The sequence below is a fragment of the Bos grunniens genome, chromosome 24 (genome assembly GCF_055505025.1).
Source record: "Bos grunniens cultivar Pamir isolate PY7600 chromosome 24, Bosgru_T2T1.0, whole genome shotgun sequence".
In the NCBI taxonomy this organism is placed as follows: Eukaryota; Metazoa; Chordata; class Mammalia; order Artiodactyla; family Bovidae; genus Bos; species Bos grunniens.
The window spans coordinates 47,780,233-47,793,624 of NC_141188.1; the positions used below are offsets into that span (position 1 = coordinate 47,780,233).

General features: G+C 42.9%; 1 protein-coding gene across 2 annotated transcripts in view; it reads right to left on the reverse strand.

Moving 5' to 3' along the window:
- The window catches only part of LOXHD1 (lipoxygenase homology PLAT domains 1), a 137,358-nt gene that overhangs the window by 11,953 nt on the left and 112,013 nt on the right, over positions 1–13,392 (reverse strand). For both annotated transcript variants that reach the window (XM_086372372.1, XM_086372371.1), the window contains one exon: positions 2,887–3,057. In XM_086372372.1, coding sequence (XP_086228498.1) covers positions 2,887–3,057 — 171 coding nt within the window. The remainder of the gene's footprint in view (positions 1–2,886; positions 3,058–13,392) is intronic.

Here is a 13,392-nt window from a genome sequence, read left to right on the forward strand (position 1 = left end):
AACCTGGGGAGTTGGTCATCAAGCTTGATTGTATCAGAACTGGAAATGTCGCAGATAAGGCTGACTGAGCAGCCTGAAAAGGCTTCAAGTAGGGGTGGATAAGAAGGAAGGGGGCTGTAGAAGGGGGAGGCATTGGTCTTGCTGGAGGATGTCCCAGAGAGGGGGCTTCCCAGGAGGTTCAGGACCTGCCTGCCAATGCAGGAGATGCAGGTTCAATCCCTGCGTCTTCTTGGGAAGATCCCCTGGAGGAGGACATGACAACCCATTCCAGTATTCTTGCCTGGAGAATTCCATGGACAGAAAAGCCTGGTGGGTTACACAGTCCATGGGGCGGCAAAAAGTTGGATACGACTGAAGTGACTTAGCACGCACACAGCATGCCCCAGAGAGATATTTTTTTGTCCTCCTAGGTGTCATGTATGTGTGTGTGTGTGTGTTGCATACATGCATATGCACACATAAGCACATGCTCTTACTGCAGGACTTAACACAGAATCTCTGGGGTGAGACCCAAATAACAGTATTATTTAAAAGTTGCCAGTGGTTTTCTGCTTTGCCTGCACATTGGAATCACCTACAGAGGCTGATGCTTACAGAGGATGGGGAGCAGCTTCTGAAATTGCTAACAAGAACTGGAGGTGAAGGCAGCAAACAGGATGCTAGACAAGGTGCGGTAGTTGATCAATCTGGAGCACCAGCCAGGCCCGAGGATGACACAGCGACCTGAGGAGTCCTCATCTAGGAATCAGGTCATATGAGTCCTACTGGCTGTGGCTAAGTCTTTGGTGTATTGCTTCACTTTTCTGGTTTATGGTTTTCCATACCTAGGATATAGAGAGGTGAATTTGCCCCTATGCAGGTCATAGGGTGGGCGTAGGGTGGTGAGGATCCAGTGAGAACAGGGAATGTATGGAGCACCTTCACACACATGCAGCTCTGTTCAGATATGAGAGAGTGTTTATTTTTATAAGTCGAGTGCCCAGAGATGCCCCTGGGGACCAGACATGGACTGTAAGTGCCATGAGGGCAGGGTCTCTGCCCTATTCATTACTGTGTCCCAGAACCCACACCAGGCTGTGTCACTTGGTTAAAGATAGCTGAGGTTGGTATGATTGGCTTGAATTGTATCCCTGGCTCTCCCTAGGATAAGCTCCCATCTGCGGGCATGGGTGTCACTGGCCTTTGGGCACCCTGCCCTCTGCAGGCTCCTCATAATGACAGACTGATCCAAACCATTCCTGGGCTTGGTGTCCCTGCCCTTCCATCTCTGTCTCACACACAACCTTCTGGAATTAATGCAAGTACTGCTTCCCCTCTACCAAGCTCCCTACCAACCCAAATTCCACAGGTCTTAGCAAGCTGTTTGGCGGGAAATCTGTGAAGGAAACTCCGTGGTTATGCTCCCAACCTCACAAATCTCTCCTCCCCTGACCGCCAAGGGCCCCAGGAGCCTTTAATGCTCATGTTAGCAATTATGCATTAGCCTCCACCACTAATGAGATTGTGAGGCCCCAAGGAAAAACAACCTTCATTTGCTGAGCTCTTATGATTTGTGCACCTACTAAGTCCAAAAGCCTGCAGAGTGAGTCTGTCCTTGACCTCTGGGAGCTTATAGCTCTGTAGGGATAACACAGATGGGCACAGTTCAGTATAAGGAAACTAACAATCACAAAGCAGGGTGCATGGTTCATAGCATCTAAAATAAAAGTGGGCCCCCAGTAAGTACAATTAGAGACGCTGGGAGTTCACACTCTGAATTAGGGCAGGCACCCTCATACATGAAGGCTGACAGATGAGTGGTTGGCCCTTGTCTGAATGCTCCCAGTACCATCAGTGATCAGCCCTCTCCGAGCAGCTGAGTCCATCACTGGGCAGTTTGGATGGCATGGTGCAGAAGGCTCTGTGGCTTTCCACCAAGCATCCATGCTTCCCTTTCGTGATGTACAGAGCTTGCCCGGGGCAACTGTCCAGCCAGGTACTACAATCCCAGGTGCCCTTGCATCTAGGTAGAGCCACATGACTCAGAATGTGAGTTAATGTGTTAAGAAAGTATGGAGTGTGCCTTCTCCCAGCTCTTTTCCCTCTTCAAGAAATGTGGGAGCCACATGTTGAAAATGGCAGACAGGTGAGAAGAGCTTGGGCCCCTGAATCACAGCGTGGAAGGCCTCTTGCCAAACACCCACACTGGACTGATTACATCAGTGAGAAACAGATTTTCTTGTATTTAGCTATTGAGATTTATGGGTTTAAGTCTTACTGCAGCTAGTGTTACAGTAACCAGCTAGCTGCAGTAAGAAAAGGTTGGAAAATCCTTTCTTTACATCAGGCTCTGCTATTGATAAGCCTTCATCAAATCTGTTGGACCCAGATACTGGCATCTGATTTAAAGAGACACCTCCCTGGTTCTTGATGGCCATCCACCTTAGGGACCAATTACTCTTTCCCTTTGCACATGCCCTGAGGAAAGAGCCAAAGAGAAAGCTGTCAATGGAGATGCTGGCTCCCCACACATTCTGTTTTCAGGAAGGCCGGAGTTGGTGGCTGTTGCCATAGACATCAGTTGGAGAGAGTCCACAACAAAAAATTAAACCAGAGAGAGCATCACATCAAACTGCCCAGGGTAGGCTTGTCCCCTGTGGGTTTTCTTGCTACCTAATAAGTCCCTGTGATCTGGGGCCATGAGCTGGCACCAATATCTTGGCTGTCTCAGGTTCACAAAGCAACACTTAGGGTGTTTACTTATGTACTGCTGCAATGTTATTTCTTTCATTGGGCATCTGATTCCCCTCCAGCTATGAGAGATCTTCCTTTAGATTTTCCAACATTGTTCCCCCTTCCCTCTGCCCAGGCTGCATCTAAGCAGGGCCCACCGGTGTCCCCACGTACTGGTCTCCTCCAGCTCGTCATGGATCTCATTGTTGGTGCAGGCAAAGTCACGGACTGTCTGCCTGTCGCCCTCACTCTTGGAGAGCCAGCAGTCACATTGGAAGCGGAAGGTCTCATCGCGGGAATTGTCCTTCACGTCAACATGGCTCAGGTGCCAGCCAGGAAATATCCCTGAAAATAGAGACACGGGGTTGGAGGCTAAATGGGCTCATCCTCCCCTTTCAGACTTCTGCTCCCTACATCTGCTGGCTGTGTGGCCCTGGACAAGTTCTCTGTCCTCTCTGGGCCTTTGTCTCTGTGTTGATGAAATGAGGGGTTGGGTTAGATGATCTCTGAGATATCTCTAGCCTAGAGAATAGATTGGGTTGGCCAAAAAGTTTGTTTAGGTTTTTCCATAAGATATTATTGGCCAACACAATAATTCTGTTTGCAGAATCCTTAACTTGGGTTCAGGAACTCTTAGAGGATCTCTGTGTGTCCATCGTATGTGCAGAAGGCTACAAGGAAGGCATGTATATGTTTTACTTTCACATCTTGCCTTCTTATGCCACTTGAGGTTGGAAGGGCAGTCCTAGTGTCTCCAACAAAAAGCCATTTCAATAATGGTGAAGGAGGATCAGACACTGCCCGAAGCGACATCTCTAGATCTTGCCATTGATCTCAAGGGTTATAAGCACAGAGACACACAAAGATGGACACACGCTTCCAGTCACCCAGTCCACAGGGAGCAGATATTAAGGCTCACGGGCAGAGCATACATACTGGCAGTCCTAGTATAGCTTCATTCCTGGTGTAAAAGGTACTTCATATGTTTTAAAACATAGGTCTTTACTGAAAGTGGAAATCAGCGAGTCCTAGAACAAGTTAAATTTTACAGTGGTTCTGTTGAGTTAAAAAGTGGTGTTATTTTATCAACAAAGAATTTTTTTGCATGCGTATTTTAAGTTTTATTTAAATTCAAAATGTAAATAACAAATGGTTAGTAATAAGTGGGGGCTTCCCTGGTAGCTCAGCTGGTAAAGAATCTGCCTGCAATGCAGGAGACCTGGGTTTGGTCTCTGGGCTGGGAAGATCCCTCGAGGAGGGCACGGTAACTCTCTCCAGTATTCTTGCCTGGAGAATCCCCGTGGACAGAGGAGCCTGGTGGGCTACAGTCCATGAGGTCACATAGAGTTGGACATGACTAAGCAACTGAGCACAGCCCAGCGCAGTATTAAGCGGAAATAACAGACTCACTCTGCTCTATATCCTGGGCAGGTTTCACTCCCGAATTCACTTCTAGAGCTCCAGGCATGGCGGTGACAGAGAAAAGCAGTGGGATGATGGGAAGGGTGGATTCTGGGCTGCCTTTAGCTTTATCCTCAGGCAACCCAGGGCCCCAGCGTGCGGGTGAAGACAGCCGGAGGAGGAGGCAGCCCGACCCGGGTTGCCCTGCTGCATGCTAGCAGGTTGCTCTCTTCCCCACACCCCCGTTTCCTCTCTCCTCTGAAGGCATGGCATGGTCTCACCCCATCTTCAGCTCTCTTTTCAAGTTTGATTCTGCAAAGGAACTCCTTCCATGGTAAATAGCAGACTAACCCCAACCATTGTAAGATACACTTCACTCTTAGCTCCATGCTCACTGATTATTTAATTGCCTTGTTTTGGAAATGCTGGATGGGATTAACAGGGATCCTACCATGACTTTCTACACTACGAACCTATCATACACGAGAAGAGGCAGTTCTGGGAAGGCTGATGTCATATGACATCACTACCATCATAGATCAATAGGGAACCATCTTAATCCCACCACTAGAGAATCCATTTCTTTACAGAATCTGCTCTTTCAGAGTCCTACTTTATCTTTTTACACAAAGATAGCAAACGTCGCACACTGTCTGACATCTTAGCTTTTCACTCACAGTCTATATCAGTACATAAATATCTGCCCATCCCTTCTCATAGTTGCATGGTATTCCATTGTATGCACACACAAGAAAATTTCTATGTTGTCCTAATTGATGAGTTGTTATGCAAACTTCCACTTCTACATGCAATGTTATAATTACTACCCTTCTACATGCATCATAGTGATCTTTTGAAATCATAAATCAGGTCTGATTTTGCTACTTCGCATGGAAAACTGTTCAATGGCTCCCCATTACTCTCAGAATAACTGCAAACAGCTCACTAACAACCGTAAGAACTGACGTGACTTGGCCCCTTTCCATTTTGATTTCATCTCATACTACTTGCATTTTTACTTACTATATTTCATGTATACCTTTTAGTACCTTAATATATGAAATCCAGTCTTGTCATGGAAATGTTGCACATTTTCTGTCTGCCTGCAACATTATACCCTAGGCTCTGAATACCCACAGTGTTTCATCACTGAGGTCTCAGATCAAATGTCCTGTCTTTGGGAAGACCTTTCCAATCTGCAGAGGCTTCCCCATCCCCAGTTACTTGCTATCACAACGTACACCCATTTCACAGTCTGAAATAATTTTGGATTTATTTCCTTGCACGTTGTCTATACTGTCTGTCTTCTCTAGATTGTAAGCCCTATGAGAGCAGGAGTCTTGCCTGATATCCACCACTATATTCTAGTGCCTAGAGCAATGCTTAGCACATTATTCAATAAATGTTTATTGAATGGATGAGTGCACGATTATTAAATAGGGAAGAACAAGGAAGGACACTGGTGGTAACATTCTATGAGTGGAGGGAAAACATAATCCAAAGCCCCACCAGGGAGCAATGGTCTGTCCTAGTGAAATTATTTTATCCCAAATGTTCCAAGGTTTATTATAAGAAAAAAAGCTTAAAAACTGAATGAGGTATAAAATAGATAGCAAGAGTTGCTAAACACACAGGGAGCCTAGCCTGGTGCTCTGTGATGACCTGACAGTAGGGGGGAGATGGTGTGGAGAGGGATGGGGCTGGGGAGGGAGGCCCAGGAGCGAAGGAATATATGTATAATTATGACTGATTCGCATTGTTGTATGGCAGAAACCAACACAAAATTGTAAAGCAATTTTCCACCAATAAAAAAAAAATTGAAGGAGCATAGGGCCCTAATCTTTCCAGCCAAGAGAAAGCAGACTCCAAATAGGAGGGAGACTAACTGCCTGGATTTCATCATGCTATCTGCTACCTGTGATTCCTCAGTGGCCTTCCATATCTGATGGGGAAAAGGGTCCAATCCTGTGTTTACACATATAGGGCCTTCTTCATCCTGACTCCATCCACCTCATTTCCTGCCTCAGTAAGGAAGACTCCTAAGGCAACTCCTCCATCCCAGTGAGATGGATTTATTCAGCATCACTTAGCTGTATCTTTCATCTTCATTAAGGCTTCAAGTTATTTCCCTGCCCTAAATTCCCACCTACCCTCTGGACAACTTAGGCTTCACTTCCTCCATGAGACCCTCCAAACTCCCCAGTCCCATGGCATTCATCATCTGTTTATTCACTTGCCCATGAACAGTTGCCCAAGATGGCTTGGGAAATAAATGTTTTCTAGTGAGGTCATGAACATGAACTCTTTTATAGTGATTGTATGTGTGTGTGTGTGTGTGTGTGTGTGCGTGTGAGACTTCTCTAGTTTGATTTTAAGGTGTGGAAGTTATGTCTTAAACTTCTTGATTACATCACAGGTGTATTGACTTAGTGCTCAATAAATACAGAATTGATAAATTACATTTACTTTCTATAGTGATCTCCCAGCTTTTTTAATTTCAGTGCAAACCCTTAAAATATTGCTTGAATAGATAATTTATTTCTTCAAGTAATTTCTTTAAAAAATAACTCTGGCAAGCTAAAGTCCATGTGGGTAAACAAAATTTCTTTAAAAAGATAAATAGATTGTTTGAAATGTGATATGGAGCCATCACAGAGTCCTAGGTATTAAAGAATATACAGAATCTAGCTAGTATCCCTCCACAAATACTTTCTCATGTACATCATTCAAGATAGGATGCCCAGAGTGACACACCTGGGTCTGGGAGATCTGTAGACTCCATTCTCAGCAAACCCACCAAACTGAACACATTATAGCATCTCTGTGCCTCAGCTTCCTTACTTGAGCAAAGTAACTGGGTTAAAATACATGATTTCCGAGATCCTATATATTTCTATGAATTTATATTATTCAAAAGAAAATGTATTAGAGTTTTCATTTCAGAGGAAGAAAGCAAGAGGAAAAAGATGAATTAGAAAATAAACACTCTTGTTATAATTTGTTCAGTATTATAAAAGCTATATGGGTAACTGGAATTAAGGGGAAGAATTAGTCATTTATCTTGATTTTCATCTATGAACTATATTTCATGGTAATCAAATAGCCTGAGGGACAATTTTTTTTTTACAGAAGAATTCCAGCTAATAAGTGGATAAGAAATAACAATTAGAAAATCATTTGTAACTCTACCTGATCATCACTGAGAAGCCATTAGATGCAGAGTGATGGGAACGTTTACAATGGAGGATCAAGCAGTCTGCCCTGGATTCACCATTAGACGTGAGCGTCAGTAAGTATGAGACGGCTGTGATGTAATATGAAGTACACAAGTCTCATTTTAAAGTAGCCCTGATACCACATATAAAGTATTCTTGCCAAATAATGTCGAACCTGGATCTAATCAAGTCTTTACAGCTGACTTTCAGATTGTAGGAAATATGGGGAACGAGGAAGCAATGACACCATAAATAGGCAAGCAGACAGGTCCAGAGTGTGCAAATTTTATAGATCATTGGGCACTGTTTCTTCAAAAGTCAATGGCATGAAAAAAATAAAGGGATTAGGTATGGCTCTGTATTAAACATTTAAACTTTCATCTTTGGAGGAAAAAGTTACTATAAAGAGGAAATTAGGCACAGAATCTTGGTCCTCTTCTGATCATAGTATCCCAACCACTTGGGCTCATTGAAGACACAAAAATCTTTCTGTTTTTGCCAATGACAGGATCCTGCTTTCAAATCCAAAGTCTAGTTGTCGACGAGGAGGTCACTTCTCTGCTTACAAAGGGAAGAAGATAACATCAGTGACTTGGAATTTCTTTAAGTCCAAGAGCGATGAGGAGACCAAAGGTAATCAGAGGAATAAGGGAGGAATCAAGCTCTTCGAAGAGCCTGGCATTGACACCAAAGTTGTTGTTGTTCAGTTGCTAAGTCATGTTCCACTCTTTGCGACTCCATGGACTGCAGCATGCCGGGCTTCCCTGTCCTTCAGTATCTCCTGGAGTTTACTCAAGTTCAAGTCCATTGAGTCAGTGATGCTATCTAACTATCTCATCTTCTGCTGTGCTTTTCTCCTTGTGCCTTCAGTCTTTCCCAGCATCAGGGTCTTTTCCAATGAGTCAGTTCTTCGCATGAGGTGGCCAAAGTATTGGAGCTTTAGCTTCAGCATCAGTCCTTCCAATGAATATTCAGGATTGATTTCCTTTAGGATTGACTGGTTGGATCTCCTTGCAATCCAACGGACTTTCAAGAGTCTTCTCCAACACCACAGTTCGAAAGCATCAATTCTTTGGCACTCAGGCTTCTTTATGGTCCAACTCTCACATCCATACGTGACTACTGGAAAAACCATAGCTTTGACCATACAGATCTTTGTTGGAAAAGTGGTCTCTGTTTTTCAATACACTGTCTAGGTTTGTCATAGCTTTCCTTCCAAGGAGCAAATGTCTTTTAATTTCATGGGTGCAGTCACTGTCTGCAGTGATTTTGGAGCCCAAGAAAATAAAATCTGTCACTGTTTCCACTTTCCCCCCTTCTGTTTGCCATGAGGTAATGGGACTGGATGTCAGGATCTTAGTTTTTTGAATGTTGAGCGTTAAGCCAGCTTTTTCACTCTCCTCTTTCACTCTCATCAAGAAGCTCTTTAGTTCCTTTCCACTTTCTGCCACTAGAGTGGTATCATCTGCATATATGAGGTTGCTGATGTTTCTCCCAGCAATCTTGACTCTAGCTTGTGATAAATCCAGTCTGGCTTTGCATGGTGTAATCTGCATATAGGGCTTCTGCAGTGGCTCAGCAGGGAAAGAATCCACCTGCAATGCAGGAGCCATAGGAGACATGGCTTGATCCCTGGGTTGGGAAGATCCCCCAGAGGAGGGCATGGCAGCCCACTCCAGTATTCTTGGCTAAAGAATCCCACGGACAGAGGAGCCTGGCAGGCTACAGTCCAGGGTTACAAAGACTCAGACATGGCTGAAGTAACTTAGTATGCATGCACAGTCTTCACACAAATTTGAGACTATACAGCCTTGTCATAATCCTTCCTGAATTTTAAACCAGTCCACTGTTCCATGTCCGGTTCTAACTGTTGCTTCTTGACCTGCATACAGGTATCTCAGGAGACAAGTAAGGTATTACAGTATTCCCATCAGAATTTTCCACAGTTTGTTGTGATCTACATAGTCAAAGGCTTTAGCGTAATCAATGAAGCAGATGTAAATATTTTTCTGAAATTCCCTTGCTTTCTCTATGATCCAGCAAATGTTGGCAATTCGATCTCTGGTTCCTCTGCATTTTCTAAACTCAGTTTGTACATCTGGAAGTTCTCAGTTCATGTGCAGCTGAAGGCTAACTTGAAGGATTTTGAATATAACCTTGCTAGCATGTTAAATGAGCATAAATTGTACAGTAGTTTGAACATTCTTTGGAATTGCCCTTCTTTGGGATTGGAATGAAAACTGATATTTTTCAGTCTCTGTGGCCACTGCTGAGTTTTCAAATTTGCTGACATATCAAGTGCAGCACTTTAACAACGTCATCTTTTAGGATTTGAAATAGATCTGCTGGAATTCCATCATCTCCATTAGCTTTGTTCGTAGTAATGCTTCTGAAGGCCCACTTGACTCCACACTCCAGCATGTCTGACTCTAGATTAGTGACCGCACCATCATGATTATCTAGGTTATTAAGAATTTTTTGTATCATTCTTCTGTGTATTCTTACCAGTTCTTCTTAATATCTTCTCTTTCTGTTAGGTCCTTACCGTTTCTGTCCTTTATTGTGCCCATCCTTGCCTGAAATGTTTCCTTGATATCTCCAATTATTCAGCTGGGTATATCTTTCCCTTTCTCCCTTGCCTTTCACTTCTCTTCTTTTCTCAGCTATTTGTAAAGCCTCTTCAGACAACCACTTTGCCTTCTTGTATTTCTTTTTCTAGGGGATGGTTTTGGTCTCCACTCCCTTTACAATGTTAAGAATCTCTGTCCATAGTTCTTCAGGCACTTTGTATACCAGATCTAATCCCTTAAATCTATCTGTCACCTCCACTGTATAACCATAGGGATTTGACTTAAGTCATACATGAATGGTCTAGTCTTTTTTCCCACTTTCTTCAATTTAAGTCTGAATTTTGCAATAAGGAGCTCATGATTTGAGTCACAGTAAGGTCAAGGTGTTGTTTTTGCTGACTATATAGAGCTTCTCCATCTTCAGCTGCAAAGAATATAATCAATTTGATTTCAGTATTGACCATCTGGTGATGTCCATGTGTAGAGTCATCTCTTGTGTTGTTGGAAGAGGGTGTTTGCTATGACCAGTGTGTTCTGTTGACAAAACTCTGTTAGTCTTTGCCCTGCATTGTTTTGTACTTCAAGGCCAAACTAAACCAAAGCAGTAGCAAGAAACGATGGGTGGATGGTTTTAGAGCTGTCCAAGGTGCTGAACTGTCTCCCTTTCCTTTCAGGGTTTTGACGTGGATGAGATAAATTTGAGTGTAGAGTTTTTGCAGAGAAGGAAAATGAAAGTAGAAAGCTGAGTAAGTCTAGATATATGCATAGTGTCCAAGGAGTGGGAAAAGCCATTATTATAGGACCTAGTGATGACCCTGAAATTCATGACCAGGACCCACTTTTTGAAAGTATTAAGATACAAGGAAAAATTTTGATCCACAAGAAATGTGGGTTCCCTGTGGTAAAGGCATAAGAAAACAGGGTTGGTATATGAGGGCTTGAAACAGAGGTATTAAATAAATTCTATATTAAGCCCCCACTGCATTACAGGCAGTGTGAGAGGCATTAGGGAAGAGTAATGAATGGAGATGCTAGTTAAGTAAGGGAGCCAGACTGAGCATGTAGTTACAAATATGATGACTATTCAGGGAGAGGGCTTAAGTAAGGTAAGGCAATAGGAAAAACTTTCTGTGAGGAGGTTAGTCCATCAGAGAGTCTGTTCATCATAAACAGGGAGATGTAATCATGGCAGAGCTAGGAAAGAGAAGAGAGTGAAAAGAAAACTTTTTAAATGGATGTTCATCTTGGAGACTTCTCATTGCTGCAAATTCATACATATCATACCATTCACTGGATGGACTGTAACAATCAGGAATAAAAAGGCAATTACACATCTCAAAAAGGACCAGCAAACAAAGACAGTGAGATTGGTGAGAAAGTTTCCCTGACATTCTGTGTGTGGGAGGTGAGGAGGAGGAGTACTTAAGAGGCAATGATGAACATTTGTATCTTATAAACATGAATCCACAAAGGACGGAAGACTGTTTATCTTCCCTCCTTTCTCCCTGTGACAGTGACTTAAATGTTTGGCTGCATAACAAAATTTCTCACAAGGGATTATGGGAATTTGCTAGGAAGAAATAAACATTTAAAATAGTTTAAATTGCTTTGCTATTTGAAAAAAAAATTGTGGTTTCATAGCTTTTTTATTAAATTTATGCCCAGGAAACTCTGGCATCATGAACCAACACACCACATTTTTGGGTTTCACGGTCAGTGAACAGTCCTCAATAGTTTCATAGGTAGGGTCCATCTCCCTGAACATATTCCTTTAGGAAGTGAAAAAATGTTGAGGCAACCCATTTCCCTCTCCCTTTCCTCCTCCTTCTCCTCTGCCTTCCCTTCTATTCTCTAACCTCAATCATGAGGGTACTCAAGAATCTGCTCTTGGTCACTCTTGTTTTTCTGAAGCTTCATTTCCCCACTCTCATGGCTTCAGTGATGTCTCTGCACTAGCAACTCTTAGATCAATATCTCAGATCAGTATGTCCCAACTAGTTTGACTCCTGAGCTTTAGACCCAACTGTTACTAGCCATCACTCCTAGATGTCTCCCAGACCTTTAAATTAAACATGTCAGGATGAAGAATCTCCTCTAGCAGCCTTACCATTCTTGCCAACTTTCCTTCTCAGCCAATCCTTTAATAAGCCTTCTGCTTAAGCATTTCTTAAATCTTTCTACATTTTCTCCATTCCCCACTGCTACCATCATTGTGCAGGGCATCGTTATCTCCCATCATCTCTTAGCCAGTCTTTTGAAGTTTGCTTTCTTTTCCATCTAACCTATTCCCCACAGACACTATGATAATCTTCCCTACATAACTACTGTTCTGAGATCCTTTGATGGCTTCTCAGGACAATTAGGATAAAGACCCAATCCTTGACAAGACTTATAATACCTTGCATGGCCTGATGCTCGTCTACTTTCTAGATCCCACACCCATTCCCTATTTTGTCGTCATTCTGAACTGTGCTTTCATTTCTGAAACATATCAGTCTTTCTTATATTTTAGAGCTTTTATGTTTTCTATTCATTCTGCCTCAAACACACTTCATTTCTGATAAACACCACACCTCACCAAATGTCTACTCCTATAAATTCTTTAGGTCTTAGCTCAAATATTGTCTTTTCAAGGACAGATCAAGTTGAACCTTATTATTTCTGTATCCATATTTGCAAATTCACCTACTTGACAAAATTTACGTGTAGCTCTAAAATCAATACTCACAGTCCTTTCACAGTTATACATGGACATGTGCAGAGCAGCAAAAAATTTGCGCTAATTCACATGTTGCCAGTTGAGGTTACACAAGATGGTGCTCTGAGTCCTGTTTCAGCTCTCACACTATGAACAAGTGTTTTTGTTATCTACTTAGTGCTGTGGGATTTTTTTTTTTTTACATTTTTATGTTATAGTGCTAAAGAACTGTCTAGTGTTTCTAAGTGCAAGCAGGCTGTGATGTGCCTTACAGGGAAAATAGATTTGCCATATAACTTTCCTTTATCCTCATCAATAGTGTTGATGGCCATGAGTTCACTGTTAATAAATCAACAATATATACCATATGAAGTATCTTTAAACAGTGTGTGTTTGTTGCTCTGACTCTTTGTGACCCCATGTACTGTAACCCGCCAGGGTCTTCTGTCCATGGGATTCTCCAGGCAAGAATAGTGGAGTGGGTTGCCATGCCCTTCTTCAGGGGATCTTCCCAACCCAGGGATCAAACCTGGGTCTCCTGCATTGCAGGCAAATACTTTACTGTCTGAGCTACCAGGAAAGCCCCCTCCCCAACAGAAAATAAGGTTATGCACTGACTGGTTGATGAAAATGTGTGATCAGAGGATTGCAGGAACCTAACCTTGTGTTTTTCTTAGCAGCAGTGGTTCAGTGTTTACAGAAACTTTATAGAGCAAAGCTACGATGAATGGACAATGGATGGTGTGTGTGCTCAGTCATGTCTGACTCTTTGTGACCCCATGGACTGTAGCACACC